Source organism: Ruditapes philippinarum, unplaced genomic scaffold (assembly GCF_026571515.1).
Source record: "Ruditapes philippinarum isolate M1 unplaced genomic scaffold, ASM2657151v2 ctg17772_1_1_1_1, whole genome shotgun sequence".
NCBI lineage: Eukaryota > Metazoa > Mollusca > Bivalvia > Venerida > Veneridae > Ruditapes > Ruditapes philippinarum.
Window position 1 is genome coordinate 1 of NW_026866955.1, and position 17899 is coordinate 17899.

The 17899-nt window shown below is 34.0% G+C and overlaps 2 protein-coding genes and 1 long non-coding RNA gene across 3 annotated transcripts; 1 reads left to right on the forward strand and 2 right to left on the reverse strand.

Moving 5' to 3' along the window:
- Positions 1–7: 7 nt before the first annotated feature.
- LOC132734328 (uncharacterized) lies at positions 8–2847 on the forward strand (the record flags this gene model as incomplete). The annotated part of the gene is made up of 1 exon (XM_060721060.1): positions 8–2847. A coding segment is annotated over one exon (1338 nt), but the record flags the coding sequence as incomplete, so codon positions are not given.
- A 3731-nt stretch (positions 2848–6578) lies between these two features.
- On the reverse strand, positions 6579–8574 carry LOC132734325 (uncharacterized). Its single transcript, XR_009626294.1, has 3 exons — positions 8491–8574; positions 7648–7746; positions 6579–7018 (listed from the first exon to the last, which is right to left on the reverse strand). It is a non-coding gene; the product is annotated as an uncharacterized LOC132734325 (long non-coding RNA).
- Positions 8575–8712: 138 nt separating this feature from the next.
- On the reverse strand, positions 8713–17298 carry LOC132734327 (uncharacterized). The gene is made up of 5 exons (XM_060721059.1): positions 16987–17298; positions 16550–16702; positions 16260–16314; positions 9637–9714; positions 8713–8727 (listed from the first exon to the last, which is right to left on the reverse strand). Exons 1-5 carry the CDS (start codon positions 17190–17192, stop codon positions 8713–8715), a joined length of 507 nt encoding a protein of 168 aa, XP_060577042.1. The 5' UTR covers positions 17193–17298.
- Between the last annotated feature and the right edge of the window lie 601 nt (positions 17299–17899).

A 17899-nucleotide genomic window follows, 5' to 3' on the forward strand; every position in this document is an offset into this window, starting at 1 on the left:
AATAAATCAACTACCACGGAGCACAACTCCGATAAATGACCATGATCCAGATAAACTGAATATGAAACAGGTCATTGCATTTCTTCAGACAAAAAGTTCAAAAGATACACAGAAAAAGATCATAAATGATAAGAGGGCATACCTTACTTCTTCCAACGGGAGAAATCCTTCGCGGGGAAGAACAACTAATTGCTTGCCAGGTTCACCAAAAGTAGTAACATATGAAAACGACAGCGTTCCTACCATTTCTCGTTCAAATACGGTTATCAAGGAAGATAAACTGGACCCTGATAATACAAGAACAACTAATGGTTGTGTTTCTGTGATGTCGACGAAAAGTACACCCAATTTTTCATCCAATTTGAAATCTGGAAGAGATTCTAAGATATCGAGCACAACAAGTGTTAAGTCTTTTAAAGAAAGATCAAAAGATCGCAAACATTCCAAACATAAACCTATGAAAGAGTTTAAGTTATATAGGTTCCTTGCAGTCGCACCTGATGGTCGAGCAGAACGTCTAGCAACTTCGTTCACTGATTCTGTTCCGGTCGTCGAGTCAACTGTGTTAAGGACGGAAACTTCAAAACATACGGATACACCTCGGAAAATTTTACGCAGAAGGAGTAACAGAGAAATTGGTACCGCACATGTTCTACACAGACATGCGTCTAACAGATCAGCGACTACTCCACCTAAAGTAGAAACTCAAGATAGTTTTGTTGAGGAACAAAATAAGACTATAAGACTTCCAATCATGCCAAATGGAGAAAATGACACGGCGGATATAGATTCAGATTCTTGCTCAACTACTTCCGCAACTTGTAATTCAGTGCAAAATAGTTCCTCAAAAGAAGATCGTAGTAAATATCCAAAGAAAGGCAAGGCGATTGCCTTACATGAAAGTATTGATGTAAACGTTAAAGATAAAAACGCTGAAAATATTTCTGCTAATGCACATTCTGAAATTCAAGTTCGTGAATTTAAAGCACCAACATTTCCACGTGTAGATATTCCGGGACCAAAACATATACACATAAATCTTCCACAGGAAGATAAAAAGACCTATTCTCAGGAAATAGTCCGTCTTACATTAAGACATGAAAAGGGTGCTACACGCTTCAATAGTTACATGAGTGATATTCAGCAAGGACAACCCTCGCATTGGCATGAACAATATTCCAACAGTAATGATGACGATATGCCACATGGAAATGTGACGTCATTTAAATATGTGAACTATCATGAGGGGAAACAGTGGTTGGATAATTCCAAACATCTCCTAAATAACATCTCAAACAATAGCTTCATTAAAGTTAGAGAAAAACTAAGGGAGACAAATTCGTGAAATTCAACGGAAAACTATTTAAGAAAATGGGTGCTTTTAGATTTGTAAAGAAATACACTTTGCTTGTTAGAAATTTATGTTATAGTTTAGAAATGAAAGCAGTCAATGTACTTTTCATGAATCATAATTTACAATTCAACATAAAATTATGGATATTTTCTTCCTTATCTAAAAAGTTAAATTGATTTTAGACAACAATCCTTAATTGTTATAATCACCCTAAAAATAGTACAAGCATAGTTTAAGTCATGATCTACTCAAGTCAAGCGTTCGTCATATAGATAATACATGTCGTAGCTGAAGCATTGAAATTCAACATATACAGTCAACTGATTTACATCTTATTTGGTGCATATTCTTAACAGTGAGCAAATTGTACGATATCCTTTTCATGTACATGTAGTTTAATTTCATGCTTTACAAGAACAAAAACTTTATACCATTTTATTGAAACATTATCGCTCACTAATACATATCTTAGGCTTACTAAATACGTTATTGTGATATATTTGAATTTTAAAATCACTGCTACGTTATCAAAATATAGATAAGACAGAAAAAGTTATGTTCCGTACAATAACATAAAACAATTTATAATAATGCTAATTCTGAAACTTTGATTGGCTTCGGCTTTTTATATACTATGCCGTATATACCGTAAAGAACGCAAATCGTACCAATAATATATCCTTGTTTACGAAAATATAACGCTCGGCCACCACCCCGTGTCGTATTTATCGTCTCCCTTTTATCCCACCAGCAACTTGTATAACTAGTAATAAGCATATGGTATTTTTGTATAATAGTTTGGAGACCTTTCTGTTGAAAATGTTTCAGAGTTAAATCTTATACATATACATGCACAGTGCGTTAACTGGAGTGAACTTTTTACGAGTAAATACCCGCACTCCAGAGCATGCCCATCCTTTTCTAGGGTTAACTTATTATAACGACAGAGAAAGGGAAAGCTCGTTCATTGGTTACTTTTTCTGGGGTGTCAAATTGTGGCACAATGTAACGTGTTTTTATACAAAAGAGAAAGAACATCAAAACACTCGGCAATCTGATTAATAACGCTGCACAATTTTGTAGATTGTGATGTCATTTTGTCGTATAACTGTTACGCCCCTAGTACAAATCAGATAGTCTCGTGTTTCGATGCTCTTTCTATTACTTATTTGTATATTTACAATAACATGAAGCTGAAATGTTCATATACAAAAAAGGCACACCCTCTTTTGAGAAGAAAATATGAGGTTGCACTATTTTGTAGATTGTGACGTCATTTTGTCGTATAACTACACGCTCAAGAATTAGCTCATCTTCTTTTTTGCAAATTATAATAATAACAATAATATCATTATTATATTCTATTTTTAAAGTGGTGATATTAAACGTATTCATATACATGTAACTCTATTCTTCAGCGGAATTTCATGTTGAAGTTAAATAATTATTTAGTAATAATTATGTATTCATATACAAAATATATTAAATTATTATGAAGCTTAAATGCGTTCACTTTGTTTGTGTGTCCGTTAAAGAACACATTGTTCTGTTTGTTGTTTGTCCTTCTGTCGAAAGAATGCAAGATGCTCGGTAAAGCTGAACTATTTTAAAACTATTTAAAATTGTTTTCCATAAACAAGATCACTGCTTTGACGGGGAAACATACGCCCAAAGGCAAATTTAAAAGAAAAACACGCCTTTAAGATAGAAAGGAAATTTATTGTTATAAATAGCACAAATGATTATTCTTCTATAAAATGTGAGTCTTCAAAGTTATCCTGCAGAAATTAATAATTTTGCTCAAAATATGCTTTAAAAGGGGCATTTCTCTTGTAATAATATGTAAATTGCAACGAAAATCACATTTAACCTGTGTTTTAAAAATAACATTTCAACATAAATACAATCATTTAAATCCTTCATAACTTATCTTGTGTAAACCTATAATTTTTGGTACAGAAAATTTGCTTAAAATGGAGCATTACTCTCTCAATAATAAGTTGATTTCAGCCAAAATCGAACTTGACCCCTGTTTGTTATAACATACCTACGTGCTTGATATAAAGTTATCCTGTAGGACCAATTGTCTAGATAGACAGGAGGACAGATGGTCAGACAAGCGGACAGACGGTTGGATAACGTCCTCAATTTTTGCCATTACAGGTTGCCAAAATGCTTGTGATCCCTTAACGAAATTACGGGTATGATATAAATGTGAACACAAAATGATTATAAATAATACGCATGGTATTTGATCAAGTGATAAAGATATCGTCTGAATACATATATACAGTGAGCTGCTTAGGGCTGGCAAATTAACGAGGAACACAGATGGTAATATTGGATCTGACAGAATGGTTGGTGATGCTAAAACACCTATGATGTAAAAGCTGCTTACAAAAAGCTACATAAACTATCAATTCTGATATGTTTCGAGAGTCGACATTCATTCGGTACTCAGTGAAGTCACATATGAGTATGGCGATCCACTAGCAGTTTATGGAACAGACAACTTAAATTATAATGGTCTAATGAATGAAACTTTATATAGCGAGTTCCAATCATCTATACTTGTACACAAGTACCAGTTGCTTCTAATGGAGGACACCTCAAACTCAATATCGGCTACATTACAATATGAAATTATGCAAATTACACGAGGCTAGTTATATATATATTGAATGAATCAAAGAAGAAGAGTGCTACATCAGAACTTAAAGATTTAATCTTTACTTTGGCAAAAAAATACAAACAGGCAACATGAAATACATTATGCATAAAGACATCAAATAAATCAGCACAAGACAAGACATAATGGATATTTCACTTTGATATCAGCGAAAACAAAAATACAATAAGTATCTATTATAAGATTTAATTCATATGAAATGTATTAAAACTGGATTTGCAACTTTTTTAAGTGGCAGTAATAACATTTATACATGTTCTTATAGGAAAATTAAAGATATGCAAGTTAAAAAGTACAGGCAAATAGTATTCAAACATGAAGCAAAGCATCCCCGGAATAATTGTGTATATTTATACAGAACAAATCAACGGATCAGTGTTCATTTCAGTGACAAAAGCTATCATCTTAGGAAAACAAAAATAGCATATATACAAACATGTTTGTCATAATATCACCAAATAATAGCAAAATGTTAGAACGGTGGCCAACTGTCTGACTTTCGGCCCTGAAAACGGACTTGAGAGCTGCTTAAAGAAAGCTTTGCACCTTTATCATAATCGAGCTAAAATGTGTTACATATATACCGGTTTTGGAAAATTTTGTTGTTAGAAAGACATTCAAACATAACAAAATGATGTTTCCGAGGAAAGGAACAGTCAAAAATGAATATTGATATATTATAAAGATAAATACTTTAAATGACAACACTGGAACTTACCACATACTTATGTTTTAATTTTTAATGAAAAAAATAGTATTCTTATTGAACAATATTAAGACTAAATTCACACAACCTGCATATTGAAACTGGACGACATAACAATATTGAAAGAAATCGTCGATATTGTGTAATTTGCAATTCAAATGATATCGAGGACGAATTCCACTTTGTTTTAGTTTGCCCTTTCTATCATGAAAACAGGAGAAAATATATTCCTAGATTCTACCATACACGTCCAAGTATGTTTAAATTCATTGAACTGCTAAATTCATAATGTAAAAAGACTCTACATAATCTTGCAATTTATTGTATTAAATGCTTTAGACAGAGAAGTGACCAATTAAATAACTTATAAATCTTTTTTGTTTTTATTATAACAACGTCATAATATTCCTATGAAAGATATATGTACTCTAATAACATGCTTACTCAGATCACTCTCAACTGTTGAATTTAGACAAATATTTGTTGTAAAGTTTATTTATAATTTATATGATTTGTGTGTATTATTGTATGTTATGACGATGAGCTGTATGCTTAAGTCTTTAATAAAATTTCTGTTCTGTTAAAAAAAAAATTTAAAGTCAAACAACTTTGAAATCTATTTATGTAGATATCTGTATTACTATTTCTCATCTCCACAAAGACGTTCAAATATTAGCTTCCATATATTTTCTTTAAACATATTCATGGACAAAAAGACATTCAAACTAAATATCAGATTCCATATATCTATTAAGATACGTTGTTTGTCAAAATGACATTCAGATAAAATAACAATTTTCAATAACCCATAAATGATATTTCTCTAATAAAATACAATCAAACTAAATATCAGTTTTCATTTGTCTTTCTCGACAAAAAGACATTTAAACTAAATATCTGTTTACATTATATCTTTTTGAACATACGAGTATTGTTAGACAAATTTCAAACTTAATATCAGTTTGCATAGTATCTTTTTTGACAAAACGAAATTTCAAACTAGATATTAGTTTTCTTGGCCCCCTTTCGACAAAACGACATTCAAACTAAATCTCAGTTTTCATAGAATCTTTTTTGACACGTAGACTTTAAAACTAAATATCAGTTTTCATTTATTCTTTTCGGCTAAAAAAATCATTCAAACTAAATATCAGTTTTCATAGCATCTTTTTTCGACAAAAAGACTTTCGACCTGAATATCAGTTTTCATCATTGTACCTTTTATCAATAAAACGACATTCAAACTAAATATCAGTTGCCATTTAATCTTTTTCGACAAGATCTTAAAACTAATTAATAGTTTTCATATATATTTTTTCCGAAAGAGAAGACATTCAAACTAAATATTAGTTTTCATAATATCTATCCCGACAAGAAGACTTTCAAACTATATATCAGTTTTCATAGCATCCCTTTCGACAAATTGACATCCACACTTAATATCACATTTCATGTTATCTCTTTCAATAAAACGACATTCAAACAAAATATCAGTTTTCATATAATCTTTTTTGACAAGAAGATTTTATAACTAAATAACAGTTGTCATGTATATCTTTTTTCGAAAAAGTAGACATTCAAACTAAATGTAAGTTTTCATAGTATCTCTCCCGACAAAAAGATATTCAAATTATACATCTTTTTTTTCAATATATTGTACGACAAAAAGACATTCAAACTATATATCAGTGTTTCTATATCTTTTTTTTCAATATATTGTACGACAAAAAGACATTTAAACTATATAACAGTTTTCACATATCATTTTTCGACAAAAAGACCTAAACTAGATATCATTTTTTTATAATTTGTTTTTAAATATACGAGTATTGATCGGCAAAAAGACATTCAAACTACATATCAGTTTTCATACATCTTTTTGAATACATTTTCTACAAAAAATAATGTCAACATATATATCAGTAATCAGATATCGATTATAATACATTGCTGATACTGTATATCTTTTTCTATGAGAAAAGGACATTTAAAATTAAAATAATGAAAATATATGCAAACTAAACGATCAAATGAATATGAAACTGTTGTAAACGATAAAAGTAAAGATTTTGAACACGAGACAGATTTGATAAAGCGGGTGTAGCGTTTTCTCCCTTGTTCTTGTCTTTGTAGTTATCATTATGGTCCCCTCAATTCATACTGTGATATGTTAGGAAATAGCTTCTCATAGAAGTTTTGTAACAGTTCTTGTGCTACCACAGACTCCCGTTTTCCATGATCCATGTCGTCATTTATTGCATTAAATTTCCTAAAATAAACCCGGAAAAGTTTTATCTTTGCATATAATACAGTTGTACATAACAAGATCAATGTTAGACAATAAATCATTTTATGACGGGAAATAAACGTAAGACATATTACGATCTGATCTTTACAGAAACATTAACACTTATAAGAGGGAGTAACTTTCACGGAACGCAGCTAATACAATATCCAGCCCACAGATATAAATAAAAAAAGTGGTGGTTTGCCAGTTTCTATCTATAATTTCAGGCAATGAACATGCAAAATACTACGTTGTCTTATGTGGACCCAAAGAAGACTTTAAAGTTTTACACGCCGACATATCGGTTTCCAAGAAATGAAATACGAAGAAAGAAAATTTCAAACTCTTAACTATTAAAATACTAGAATAAAAACAGTTTAATACTCAAGCCCATGCAATATAACAAAACTAGATCTTGGCTAAACTTGATTTTCTCCAAATCTTTAAGAACAGTTTCAAAAATAGCAAACGGACATGTCAGTTTCAGAGTCTTGATACGATATTGGTAGATAAAAAGTTCGTAAGTCAATCAAGAAATCGACAATCTAAGCTTTGGAGGAGTTTTGAAATGTCTTGTTTAAAATCTGCACTTAATAGAGAATAATGTTTACCTTGGATCTGCGGATAATTTTGACAGTTTTGTTCTTGACTTTCCTATATGGTTGGTTATCATTATAAAATGAAGATTTTCGTCTGATTTAATTGTATGTCTGTAAAACAAACGTATAATTACATCATTCTTACTATTGTAATGATTTTTACTATTGTAATGATTTATTATAATGCATTATTATGACAATACTGTCGTACTTTTATATTTAATCAATGTTAAACCATTTGCTCCTCAACGCTGTGGGTGCTAATCCCGACAGGGACTTTGGATTCTTTCATGTGAGGAACTATCAACCTAGCTTACGTTGCGTCGGTGGTTCTACTCAGGAGCCCGTTCGTGTCTGTAATAATACACGGAAGGGCAGGCACCTGAGGTTTTCCTTCATCAGAAAAGCTTGACCTCGTCATACGACATTAACTGTGTGACACTCAATCAAAACAAACAATCAATGATAAATGTTAATTATGTAATATTTTCTTTACAATTTCGGATGGTCTGAGACCTTAAATATTAAATATGTATAAGATTGATAAACGTTTAGAATGAAAATGGTTCGCATATATTTTATATGGTAAGTCTTGTTTGCAAGTTACATATATTTCATCGCTAATCTCAGTTTTGATATTTATGAAAATTGTTGTTTAAATTACTCCTGTGGTAATTTATCATAAAATACATTTTCACTCATTAATTTTAGTTGCATTTTTTTCTTTTCTATTTTGAATGATCGTCTAGTGATCAGATTCTTGTCATGTTCGTTTAATTATTGTAGTAGTGTAGATTTTTGTAAATGAATTCATAATATATCGTTTTTATACTGAAAAATTGAACAGTCATATACTTGTATTTTGGTTTCCATATTCCAGTCCAGCTTATAAAATCTTTTACTCCAGGACATTGTGTAAACCTAGATTTGCTTATCTGTAAAACAATTATGATAATTATCAATAATACTCTTATGTTTCTTAAAGGCACATTATGTCGCTGACACGAAAAAAAAATCATTTCTTAAGAATCTGAAAGAAAATTATATTAAAACATTTAAATAATATTTTTGAGCATGCTAGATGATTGTTGCCTGTAAAAAAAGTAGTGTAAAATGTGAAATAATTTTTCATAAAGAAGCAAAATGTAAACAATGTCAACAAAGTATTAATTTGGCTTCTATTAAAAAATACTAACCCTTTAAGACTATACTTATAGCCAAAAAGTAAAAAGGGGAAAAACACGGTAAAGATAATTGGCCAATGAGTATTCTTTAGAAACAATAAAAGTACACCAAAAAATAACAAGGTTTTAAGAAATAAAAATGAAAGCATTTCTTGGGTATATGGGCTTTTAATTGGTCTGTGATAAAATCAATCGGAGAAAAAATATTTTTCCGGATATAAAGTGTATACCATGTTCATTACAAAGCATTTATTTCTGCCAATACTAATGAATTACTTTCAGTTACGTTACAGTAACGTATATACTTTATATAATCATCATCATCATCATCATCATCATCATCATCATCATCCTCATCATCATTATTATTATTATTATTATTATTATTATTATTATTTTTATTTTTATTTTTATTATTATTATTATTATTATTATTATTATTATAAAACCAAACTTTAAAAGCGCCATTTTCATATGCTCAAAGTTGTTACATTAAATACAAAATACACATCAAGAAACAAGCTAAAAAAGACTTCATAAACAAAACATTATAAGAATATAAAGTTTTTAAAAGTTTAGATTGACAATTAAATATTATAAAATTATCAAATCTTAAATAATATAATACTTTTATACTACTGTTCTGCAGATACCATATATATGTATAATGATTATATACATGCATATAATTTAGTAATGTAATTCAAAATTTATTGTTTTCATTTCTAATTTTTCCTATTACTTACTTTTAAGTAACTATTTGCTTAACTTTCTTGCGCATGCATGTTACTAATGAATGCAAATATATTTTATTTACCTGTTGTTTTTCTCCTGGTTTCCCTGTATTGGAATAACTACATTGTAAGGTACTATCTATTAGAAACGTCATTGATGCCTGTGTAATAATAGAAACACACATGTAGCAATATCTTCTTTGAAATGAAATAACAATACATGGCAATTTCAATGTACATTATACAACTAAAATGTCTGCAAATAATGTCTGTTACAAATTTCTTTTGACATAAAATCCACAAGTACATTCAGCTCAAGTTGAATCCACTTTTGCTGGAAACATATTTATTTTACATTTTTGTACTTTACATTTTCAATTGTTATTGTTTGTTTCAATCATGAATATGAAATAAAGATTCATTACGCAATTTGACTTATGGTGAAGTAATAAAATAAATATATCAATACTGTATAAGTTCAATACAAACAATGTGGTTTTAAGTATGTCCGTGAAGTACGCGGGCTAACGGGCTAGCAGTCTAGCGGGCTAACAGTATGAACTGAGCGGGCTAGCAGTCTAGCGGGCTAACAGTGTGAACTGGGCGGGCTAGCAGTCTAGCGGGCTAACAGTGTGAACTGGGCGGGCTAGCAGTCTAGCGGGCTAACAGTGTGAACTGGGCGGGCTAGCAGTATAGCGGGCTAACAGTGTGAACTGGGCGGGCTGGCGGGCCAGCGGGCTAAATCTAAAACTTTATTGATTCAACATGAAAACGTTATGATACATTATCTGGCAGTGTGAAGTGGGAGGGCTAGCAGTGTAGCGGGCTAGCAGTGTGAACTGGGCGGGCTGGCGGGCCAGCGGGCTAAAATCTAAAACTTTATTGATTGAACATAAAAACGTTATGATACATTACCTGGCAGTGTGAAGTGGGCGGGCTAACAGTGCAGCGGGCTAGCAGTGTGAACTGGGCGGGCTGGCGGGCCAGCGGGCTAAAATCTAAAACTTTATTGATTCAACATTAAAACCTCATGATACATTTCCTAGCAGTGTGAATTGGACGGGCTGACAGTGTAGCGGGCTAGCAGTGTGAACTTGACGGGCTAACAGTGTAGCGGGCTAGCAGTGTGAACTGCGCGGGCTGGCGGGCCAGCGGGCTAAAATCTAAAACTTTATTGATTCAACATTAAAACCTCATGATACATTTCCTAGCAGTGTGAATTGGACGGGCTGACAGTGTAGCGGGCTAACAGTGTGAACTGGGCGGGCTGGCGGGCCAGCGGGCTAAAATCTAAAACTTTATTTATTCAACATTAAAACCTCATGATACATTACCTGGCAGTGTGAAGTGGGCGGGCTAACAGTGTAAAGGGCTAGCAGTGTGAACTGGGCGGGCTGGCGGGCCAACGGGCTAAAATCTAAAACTTTATTGATTGAACATACAAACGTTATGATACATTACCTGGCAGTTTGAAGTGGGCGGGCTAACAGTGTAGCGGACTAGCAGTGTGAACTGGGCGGGCTGGCGGGCCAGCGGGCTAAACTTTAATACTTAATTGTATCAACATGAAAACCTCATGATATATATTTCTTAGAAGTGTGACAATATGAAAACCTCATGATACATTTCTAAGAAGTGTGAAGTGGGAGGGCTGGCGTGTTCATGATTCATTAACTGAAGTTTGCGTTTTTTCATCATGGCAAAGAAACAGGCACAGTTATGGACTTACAAAAGGATTAAAACAAAAACCTTTGTACTCGAGCCAACTTGTGGCGAACTGGTTAATATACCGGACTCTCAGTGCAGGGGCAGAGATTGTTCTGGGGTCACTCCTGTCAAATATTCCGTATTAAATTTAAACCATGGTCTCAACCAACCAGGGATGGTTATGGAACTGGCATCTTTTGTTTTAATAGCAAAATCTAGACATTTTTAAAACTCCTAATCCCGGCAGGCTGAAACAAACTACAGACATTAACACTTAATTTAAGTGCTTTGACCGAGTATACTCAGCCTTTGCGAACATCGTAGATCCACATCAGTCGGTGCGCATTCGCGCCGTCTGCCAAGAATCTACACTGTTTACTGCCCAACCACTGAGTATGATTCTAGTGTCCAAGCACCGAACATTGTGGAACCTGATCAACCGGCTCTTGTTGGCGCCTATTGATATAACTCAAAAACGAGAACGGTGACCCCAAATTCTTTTTTGCTTAAAATGTTTCTGTTATCATATTTTAACAACATGCCAAGTTTAAAGAAATTCTATTGAACAGTTTTAATTTTGCCTATATGCCTATATGAAAACTCCCGAAAACGTCATTAAGGGTTAAAAATAAAATATCAACCATAAGAGTTTTTGTCGTCTTTTTATTAATAAAAAGTTTCTGCGCCGATGGCAACAGTTGCTTCTCTGTGATCAAAATTCTGATTTTCATTTTTTCAATACGGGCGTTGACAAGAAAATACAAGAAAATGCGAGTTTGTTATCGTATTATATTTTCAATTTGATAGAACTTATGCTGCGCTTCGCGTGGCTTGCAATAAGTTCCATAAAATTAAAAAAATAAACAATAACCTATACTTATAACAATCTCAAATATTATGCAAAAGTTATTTTTCAAAAAATATTAAGAAATGTCAAGGAACAGTATATATATATAAAGGTTAATAAACCTTTCGAAAATTTCGAAATTTTTCACGAGCTTATGCATTCTTACTGACAACATGCAACATAAAAATATTTCTGAATACATACACAAGCCAACAAAGTTTATGTATAATACATTAGTTCAAACGAATGAACAAACATGAAAATCAATACATGATAAAACGTTAGATAATTTTCAAAAATATAAAAATGAATTATCAGTTTAATGGATATCTGTAGAAACATTGTGTTTATAATGTAATAAAAGCTAATTAACTATAACAATTAGGTCATTATTAATTTTTGTTCAATATTACTTATACAATTATACGAACAACAAATAAGACAGACAGAAATCACTTTATTTCATATTTGTACTAAATACGACCACGGATTTATATATATATATAAATCCGTGATACGACATAATAATTATATGTTGTTAAAATGTACATTACATATATGTACATGTATATATTTTAACCTATGATGCATAGCTTTATACATACTTGAAAAAAATTATGATTTTTCATACATCATATTTTGACTACATTTTTAAAATTTTAACCAATATATAACACATAGAAGAAAATTCATTAAGGTACTAAAATAAAATATTATATCAACAGAAATTGAGAAATATATCAATTGAAATTTTTATAATAAATATTTATCATTTGTAATATTGTCATCTTGAAAAACATCTTATCAAGTATTTCTCGACCTCGCCTATAATATCACCAACGGCAATTTGACACCTTCATTGTTTTCCCTTCTTTATCTAACTGGTCAGCAGTTTTCGATAATCCTTGTCAGCAGTTTCCTATACATTCTATATCGTCAGCTAATTCGTCAGCAGTTTAGTATCGCCCACGGTCTCCGGTGCCTAACGGTCACTGGCAAAACACGTCGAGTGTGGATACACCCTTTGGTTTCCCTACCCACCACAGCTCACCTCCTGATATTGTAAATTAACAAATGTACTATATAAACCGAATAGTCATAGACTGGTGATATATATTCAATCTGTTTAAAAGTAATAACATAATCCAATTTTCTGCTTTGAACGGACAAAGAAATAGAGAGAACTCTAGATAACTTCTCGTTGTCATGGCAACACCACATATCAAAATTTTGTTTTAGTTTTGTTCATGGACAGTAGTGAAATGATAGTTGTTGGTTTATCCGAACATAATTATGAAATAAAAATGTGACAAATATACCGACAATGAAATATCTCAATCAACATACTGCTGTCATTGATTCCCAGTTTTGCGGCATTTTCCGCAATTTCTGAATCTATATCACTAGGATATAATCTGCCGTAAATCAGTAGGCCTAATGGTTGAGGATAAGATCCTAAAATTGTGGGATTTTTTTACGAAATGCAACTCATTCCAAAAATGCAAACATCATTTTTGATCATCTGGACGGATTGTTAACCTCTCCTCCATTTTGTACGATTCAGACCCCAGGTGCCATTTCGGACAACTTTCAGGCTCAGGCGGACACCAGTTCTTGGTATAACCACCCACATTCCGCAAGCTAGTTGGTTAACGTCCTTACATGAAAATACATGTAATCACTATGGTAGCCTCGAACTCAGAGCTGCAATAAGACATAGTGAGGAAACTCTGATGGTACATCTGTCGGTATAAGTATGCCGTCGCTTTGTGGTTTTTCACAATTTGACATTCGTAATATAGTGCAGGAAGTACAGAAGATGGCCCATTTCAGAAGCATACCTGGATCTTTTATGTGTCAGGTGTAATGCACCGATACACGGGACCTCGCTTTAAAGTCCCATCCGAAAGACTGTTGGTAATGTTAGGGAGGAGCGGGGGGTCGAACTCAAACCCCTTGATTATACATACAAATGTATGTATTTAACCACCAGACCACAGATCCGCTCCTAAATAAATCGCCAGATTCCTAGATGTCCTTATGTTTATGGACAAGCTTCTGTCATTGCACGAAGTATACACCTATGTATGTACCTCTGGTGCATCTTCTGCTTCACTACATTTGGTTCTACATTTGACTGCCCTACTACTAAAATCTTATGTTGCAGTGTTTTTTTTCTGTTTCAGTTAAGATCGTTTTTTCTGTATACCATGCATCACTTAAATATCAATACGGATTTAAAACCATTTAGTGTACTCTCAAGGATCGTGTATACTATATGAAACAATCATTGTTAGCCCGCCGAGTTCACACTGCTAACAAATGCATCATAACGCTTTAGTGTTAAAATAATTAAGTATGGAATTTAGACCACTAGACTGCTAGCACATTACACTGTTAGCTCACCGAGCTTATACAGCTAGGAAATGTATAGTAAGGTTTTTATGTTGATTCAATTAAGTTTTAAAGTTTAGCCCGCTGGCCCGCCAGCCCGCCCAGTTCACACTGCTAGCCCGCCACACTGTTAGCCCGCCCACTTCACACTGCCAGGTAATGTATCATGAGGTTTTAATGTTGAATCAATAAAGTTTCAGATTTTAGCCCGTTGGCCCGCCAGCCCGCCCAGTTCACACTGCTAGCCCGCTACACTGTCAGCCCGTCCAATTCACACTGCTAGGAAATGTATCATGAGGTTTTAATGTTGAATCAATAAAGTTTTAAATTTCAGCCCGCTGGCCCGCCAGCCCGCCCAGTTCACACTGCTAACCCGCTACACTGTCAGCCCGTCCAATTCACACTGCTAGGAAATGTATCATGAGGTTTTAATGTTGAATCAATAAAGTTTTAGATTTTAGCCCGCTGGCCCGCCAGCCCGCCCGGTTCACACTGCTAGCCCGCTACACTGTTAGCCCGTCCACTTCACACTGCCAGGTAATGTATCATAACATTTTTATGTTCAATCAATAAAGTTTTAGATTTTAGCCCGCTGGCCCGCCAAGCCCGCCCAGTTCACACTGCTAGCCCGCTACACTGTTAGCCCGCCCACTTCACACTGCCAGGTAATGTATCATAAGGTTTTTATGTTCAATCAATAAAGTTTTAGATTTTAGCCCGCTGGCCCGCCAGCCCGCCCAGTTCACACTGCTAGCCCGCTACACTGTCAGCCCGTCCAATTCACACTGCTAGGAAATGTATCATGAGGTTTTAATGTTGAATCAATAAAGTTTTAGATTTTAGCCCGCTGGCCCGCCATCCCGCCAAGTTCACACTGATATCCCGCTACACTGTAAGCTTGCCCACTTCACACTGCCAGATAATGTATAATAACGTTTTCATGTTCAATCAGTTAAGTTTTAGAGTTAAGCCTGCTTGCCCGCAAGCCCGCCGAGTTTACACTGCTAGCCCAGTACACTGTCAGCTCGCCCACTTCACACTGCCAGGTAATGTATCATAACATTTTTATGTTCAATCAATAAAGTTTTAGATTTTAGCCCGCTGGCCCGCCAGCCCGCCCAGTTCACACTGCTAGCCCGCTACACTGTTAGCCCGCCCACTTCACACTGCCAGGTAATGTATCATAACATTTTTATGTTCAATAAATAAAGTTTTAGATTTTAGCCCGCTGGCCCGCCAGCCCGCCCATTTCACACTGTTAGTCCGCTATACTGCTAGCCCGCCCAGTTCACACTGTTAGCCCGCTAGACTGCTTGCCCGCCCAGTTCACACTGTTAGCCCGCTAGACTGCTAGCCCGCTCAGTTCATACTGTTAACCCGCTAGGCTGCTAGCGCGTTAGCCCGCGTACTTCACGGACATGTTTTAAGTTTATTATACAATTTTTAGGAGTTGGGTTTTACGTCGCAAAACACAGTATAGGTCATTTGGCGATTTTGCAGCTTTACTGGCGGAGGAACACCCCAGGTGCCCTTGCATGAATTATTTCCCGTATATTAGCTGGAAAAATTCCTCAAATGAAGGAATCCATGGCCAGATAATATCCGCACTTTTGCCTTTTTTGAAAATTATTGATAACACTGTTAATACTTTAAAGTCAATAACATTATTTATTGGTGAGTATCTTTTTACTGCATTTTGCTACTGACTTGTGTTTCATGTTTGATAATGACTCATTACAAGTAGATTGATGGATATACCTTTGAAATACCTTTATCATTCAAAAATTCCATCTCTTCTTCAACCGACACTGTTCTAAAATACAATATATATCTATATTCATGAGTGATTTTTAATCTTTATAAAAACAATGAAACACTAAGGGAGGTAACTACAGCCACGTCTACCTTTCTGTATAAAGGTAACTGTAATAAACATAGAGCCTTTATTTGTAAGAGTCATACAAATAGCTATCTAACCTCGAAACAAGATATAAATTTAACAGCAGTAGAGTCAAATATTTTGTGTATTATTTTTCATTTATACTTACCCAGATTTATCAGTGTCCATTTCATCAAACATTGAGTCTGTTGTCATGACTTCACGAGCAGACGACACATAGAGTAGATATGCCATGGAATATTGCACATTAAACTGTGACCGGAAGTGGAACGCTGATGACTTTTTAAAATCTTCGTGAAACCTTAAATATAAAAATGTGAACAAAGTAAACAATGCAGAAAGTGTAACCTTGGATCTTCCTACAAAAATATAGATGGAAAGTTGCTACATGTACATGTCTATGACCTTTACAGTGTCAATATGACTAAAGCCAACAACAACAAACAACAACAAATTCAACAAACGAAGATTAAGAATGAAGGATAGGATAAAAATCACATTCTTGCAGTCTAAGTAATAAACAAAAATGTATTCACAATGTGAAATATGTTACTAAAACAAACAGGAAAACATCTGGCTACGTACGCATTTTCCAGATCTAAAGCTATATGTCTATTCACCAACAAGGGACTATGTCGAGGTTCATGGTAGTACACTGTGTCTGTTGATTGCTGACTACACCGGTTAAACATCCCCATTGTATGATACAACGATCCAGAAAACAGACCGTTGGGGTATTTTCGTTTCATCCGTGCCGGTGTTATAACCCCGCAATCACCATGATCCCACATACATTTTGTATTGTCACACGCCCTGTCACATATACCGTTACCAAGGGAAGTATGAGGGCACCAAGGATGGCATAGATTTACACGATTACCCCAATTGATCTATAAAAGGAAATAATTTTACAGAATAAAACTTATTGCTACAACATGGTCGCTCGTTCCTGTCCGGTTATCCTTCCTTAACATGTAATTAAAAAGTCTGTAACACTCCAATTATTAAACACCTTACCGGAACAACATTTCCAAAACAGATGGCTTGCAGCCGTGGCTGCAAGTCAATAATGAATATCATAATTTATAAAATAAAATATAAAATATAAATAAAAAAAAGATCATCAAGGAAGGGCGACGTTCAATGAACGCTATCCTACACGGCAAGGAGCCCAGTAGACCAAACAAAAATAGACAGTGCACAAGGCAAAGCACGGACGGGTGATTACTTTAATAATACATAAAGGAATAAAAAAACCGACAAGAAGGAAATTAAAAGACAACCTCATAAAAAGGACTTCATATTTCCTATCTTATTTCAAATGTTTGACGAGAATAGTTTTGTAGTAAAGGTATTTACCAAAAGTCCCTCCTCTTCTGTAAAAAATTCACGTAAAGTGATGGGTTGTCCAAGAAATAGTCATCACACATAAAGATAAATGTTTTCTGACAAACCAGGAATTCGATGCATATGACTTTCCATAGCAGGAGATGAAAAA

Coding starts and splice junctions, on each gene's coding strand:
- LOC132734327 (XM_060721059.1), bottom strand. CDS start 17,192: ATGTGGGATCATGGTGATTGCGGGGTTATAACACCGGCACGGATGAAA. Junction 16,703..16,986: donor GCTTTAGATCTGGAAAATGC/GTACGTAGCCAG, acceptor TTTATATTTAAG/GTTTCACGAAGATTTTAAAA. Junction 9,715..16,259: donor ATGATAAAGGTATTTCAAAG/GTATATCCATCA, acceptor ATTATTACACAG/GCATCAATGACGTTTCTAAT.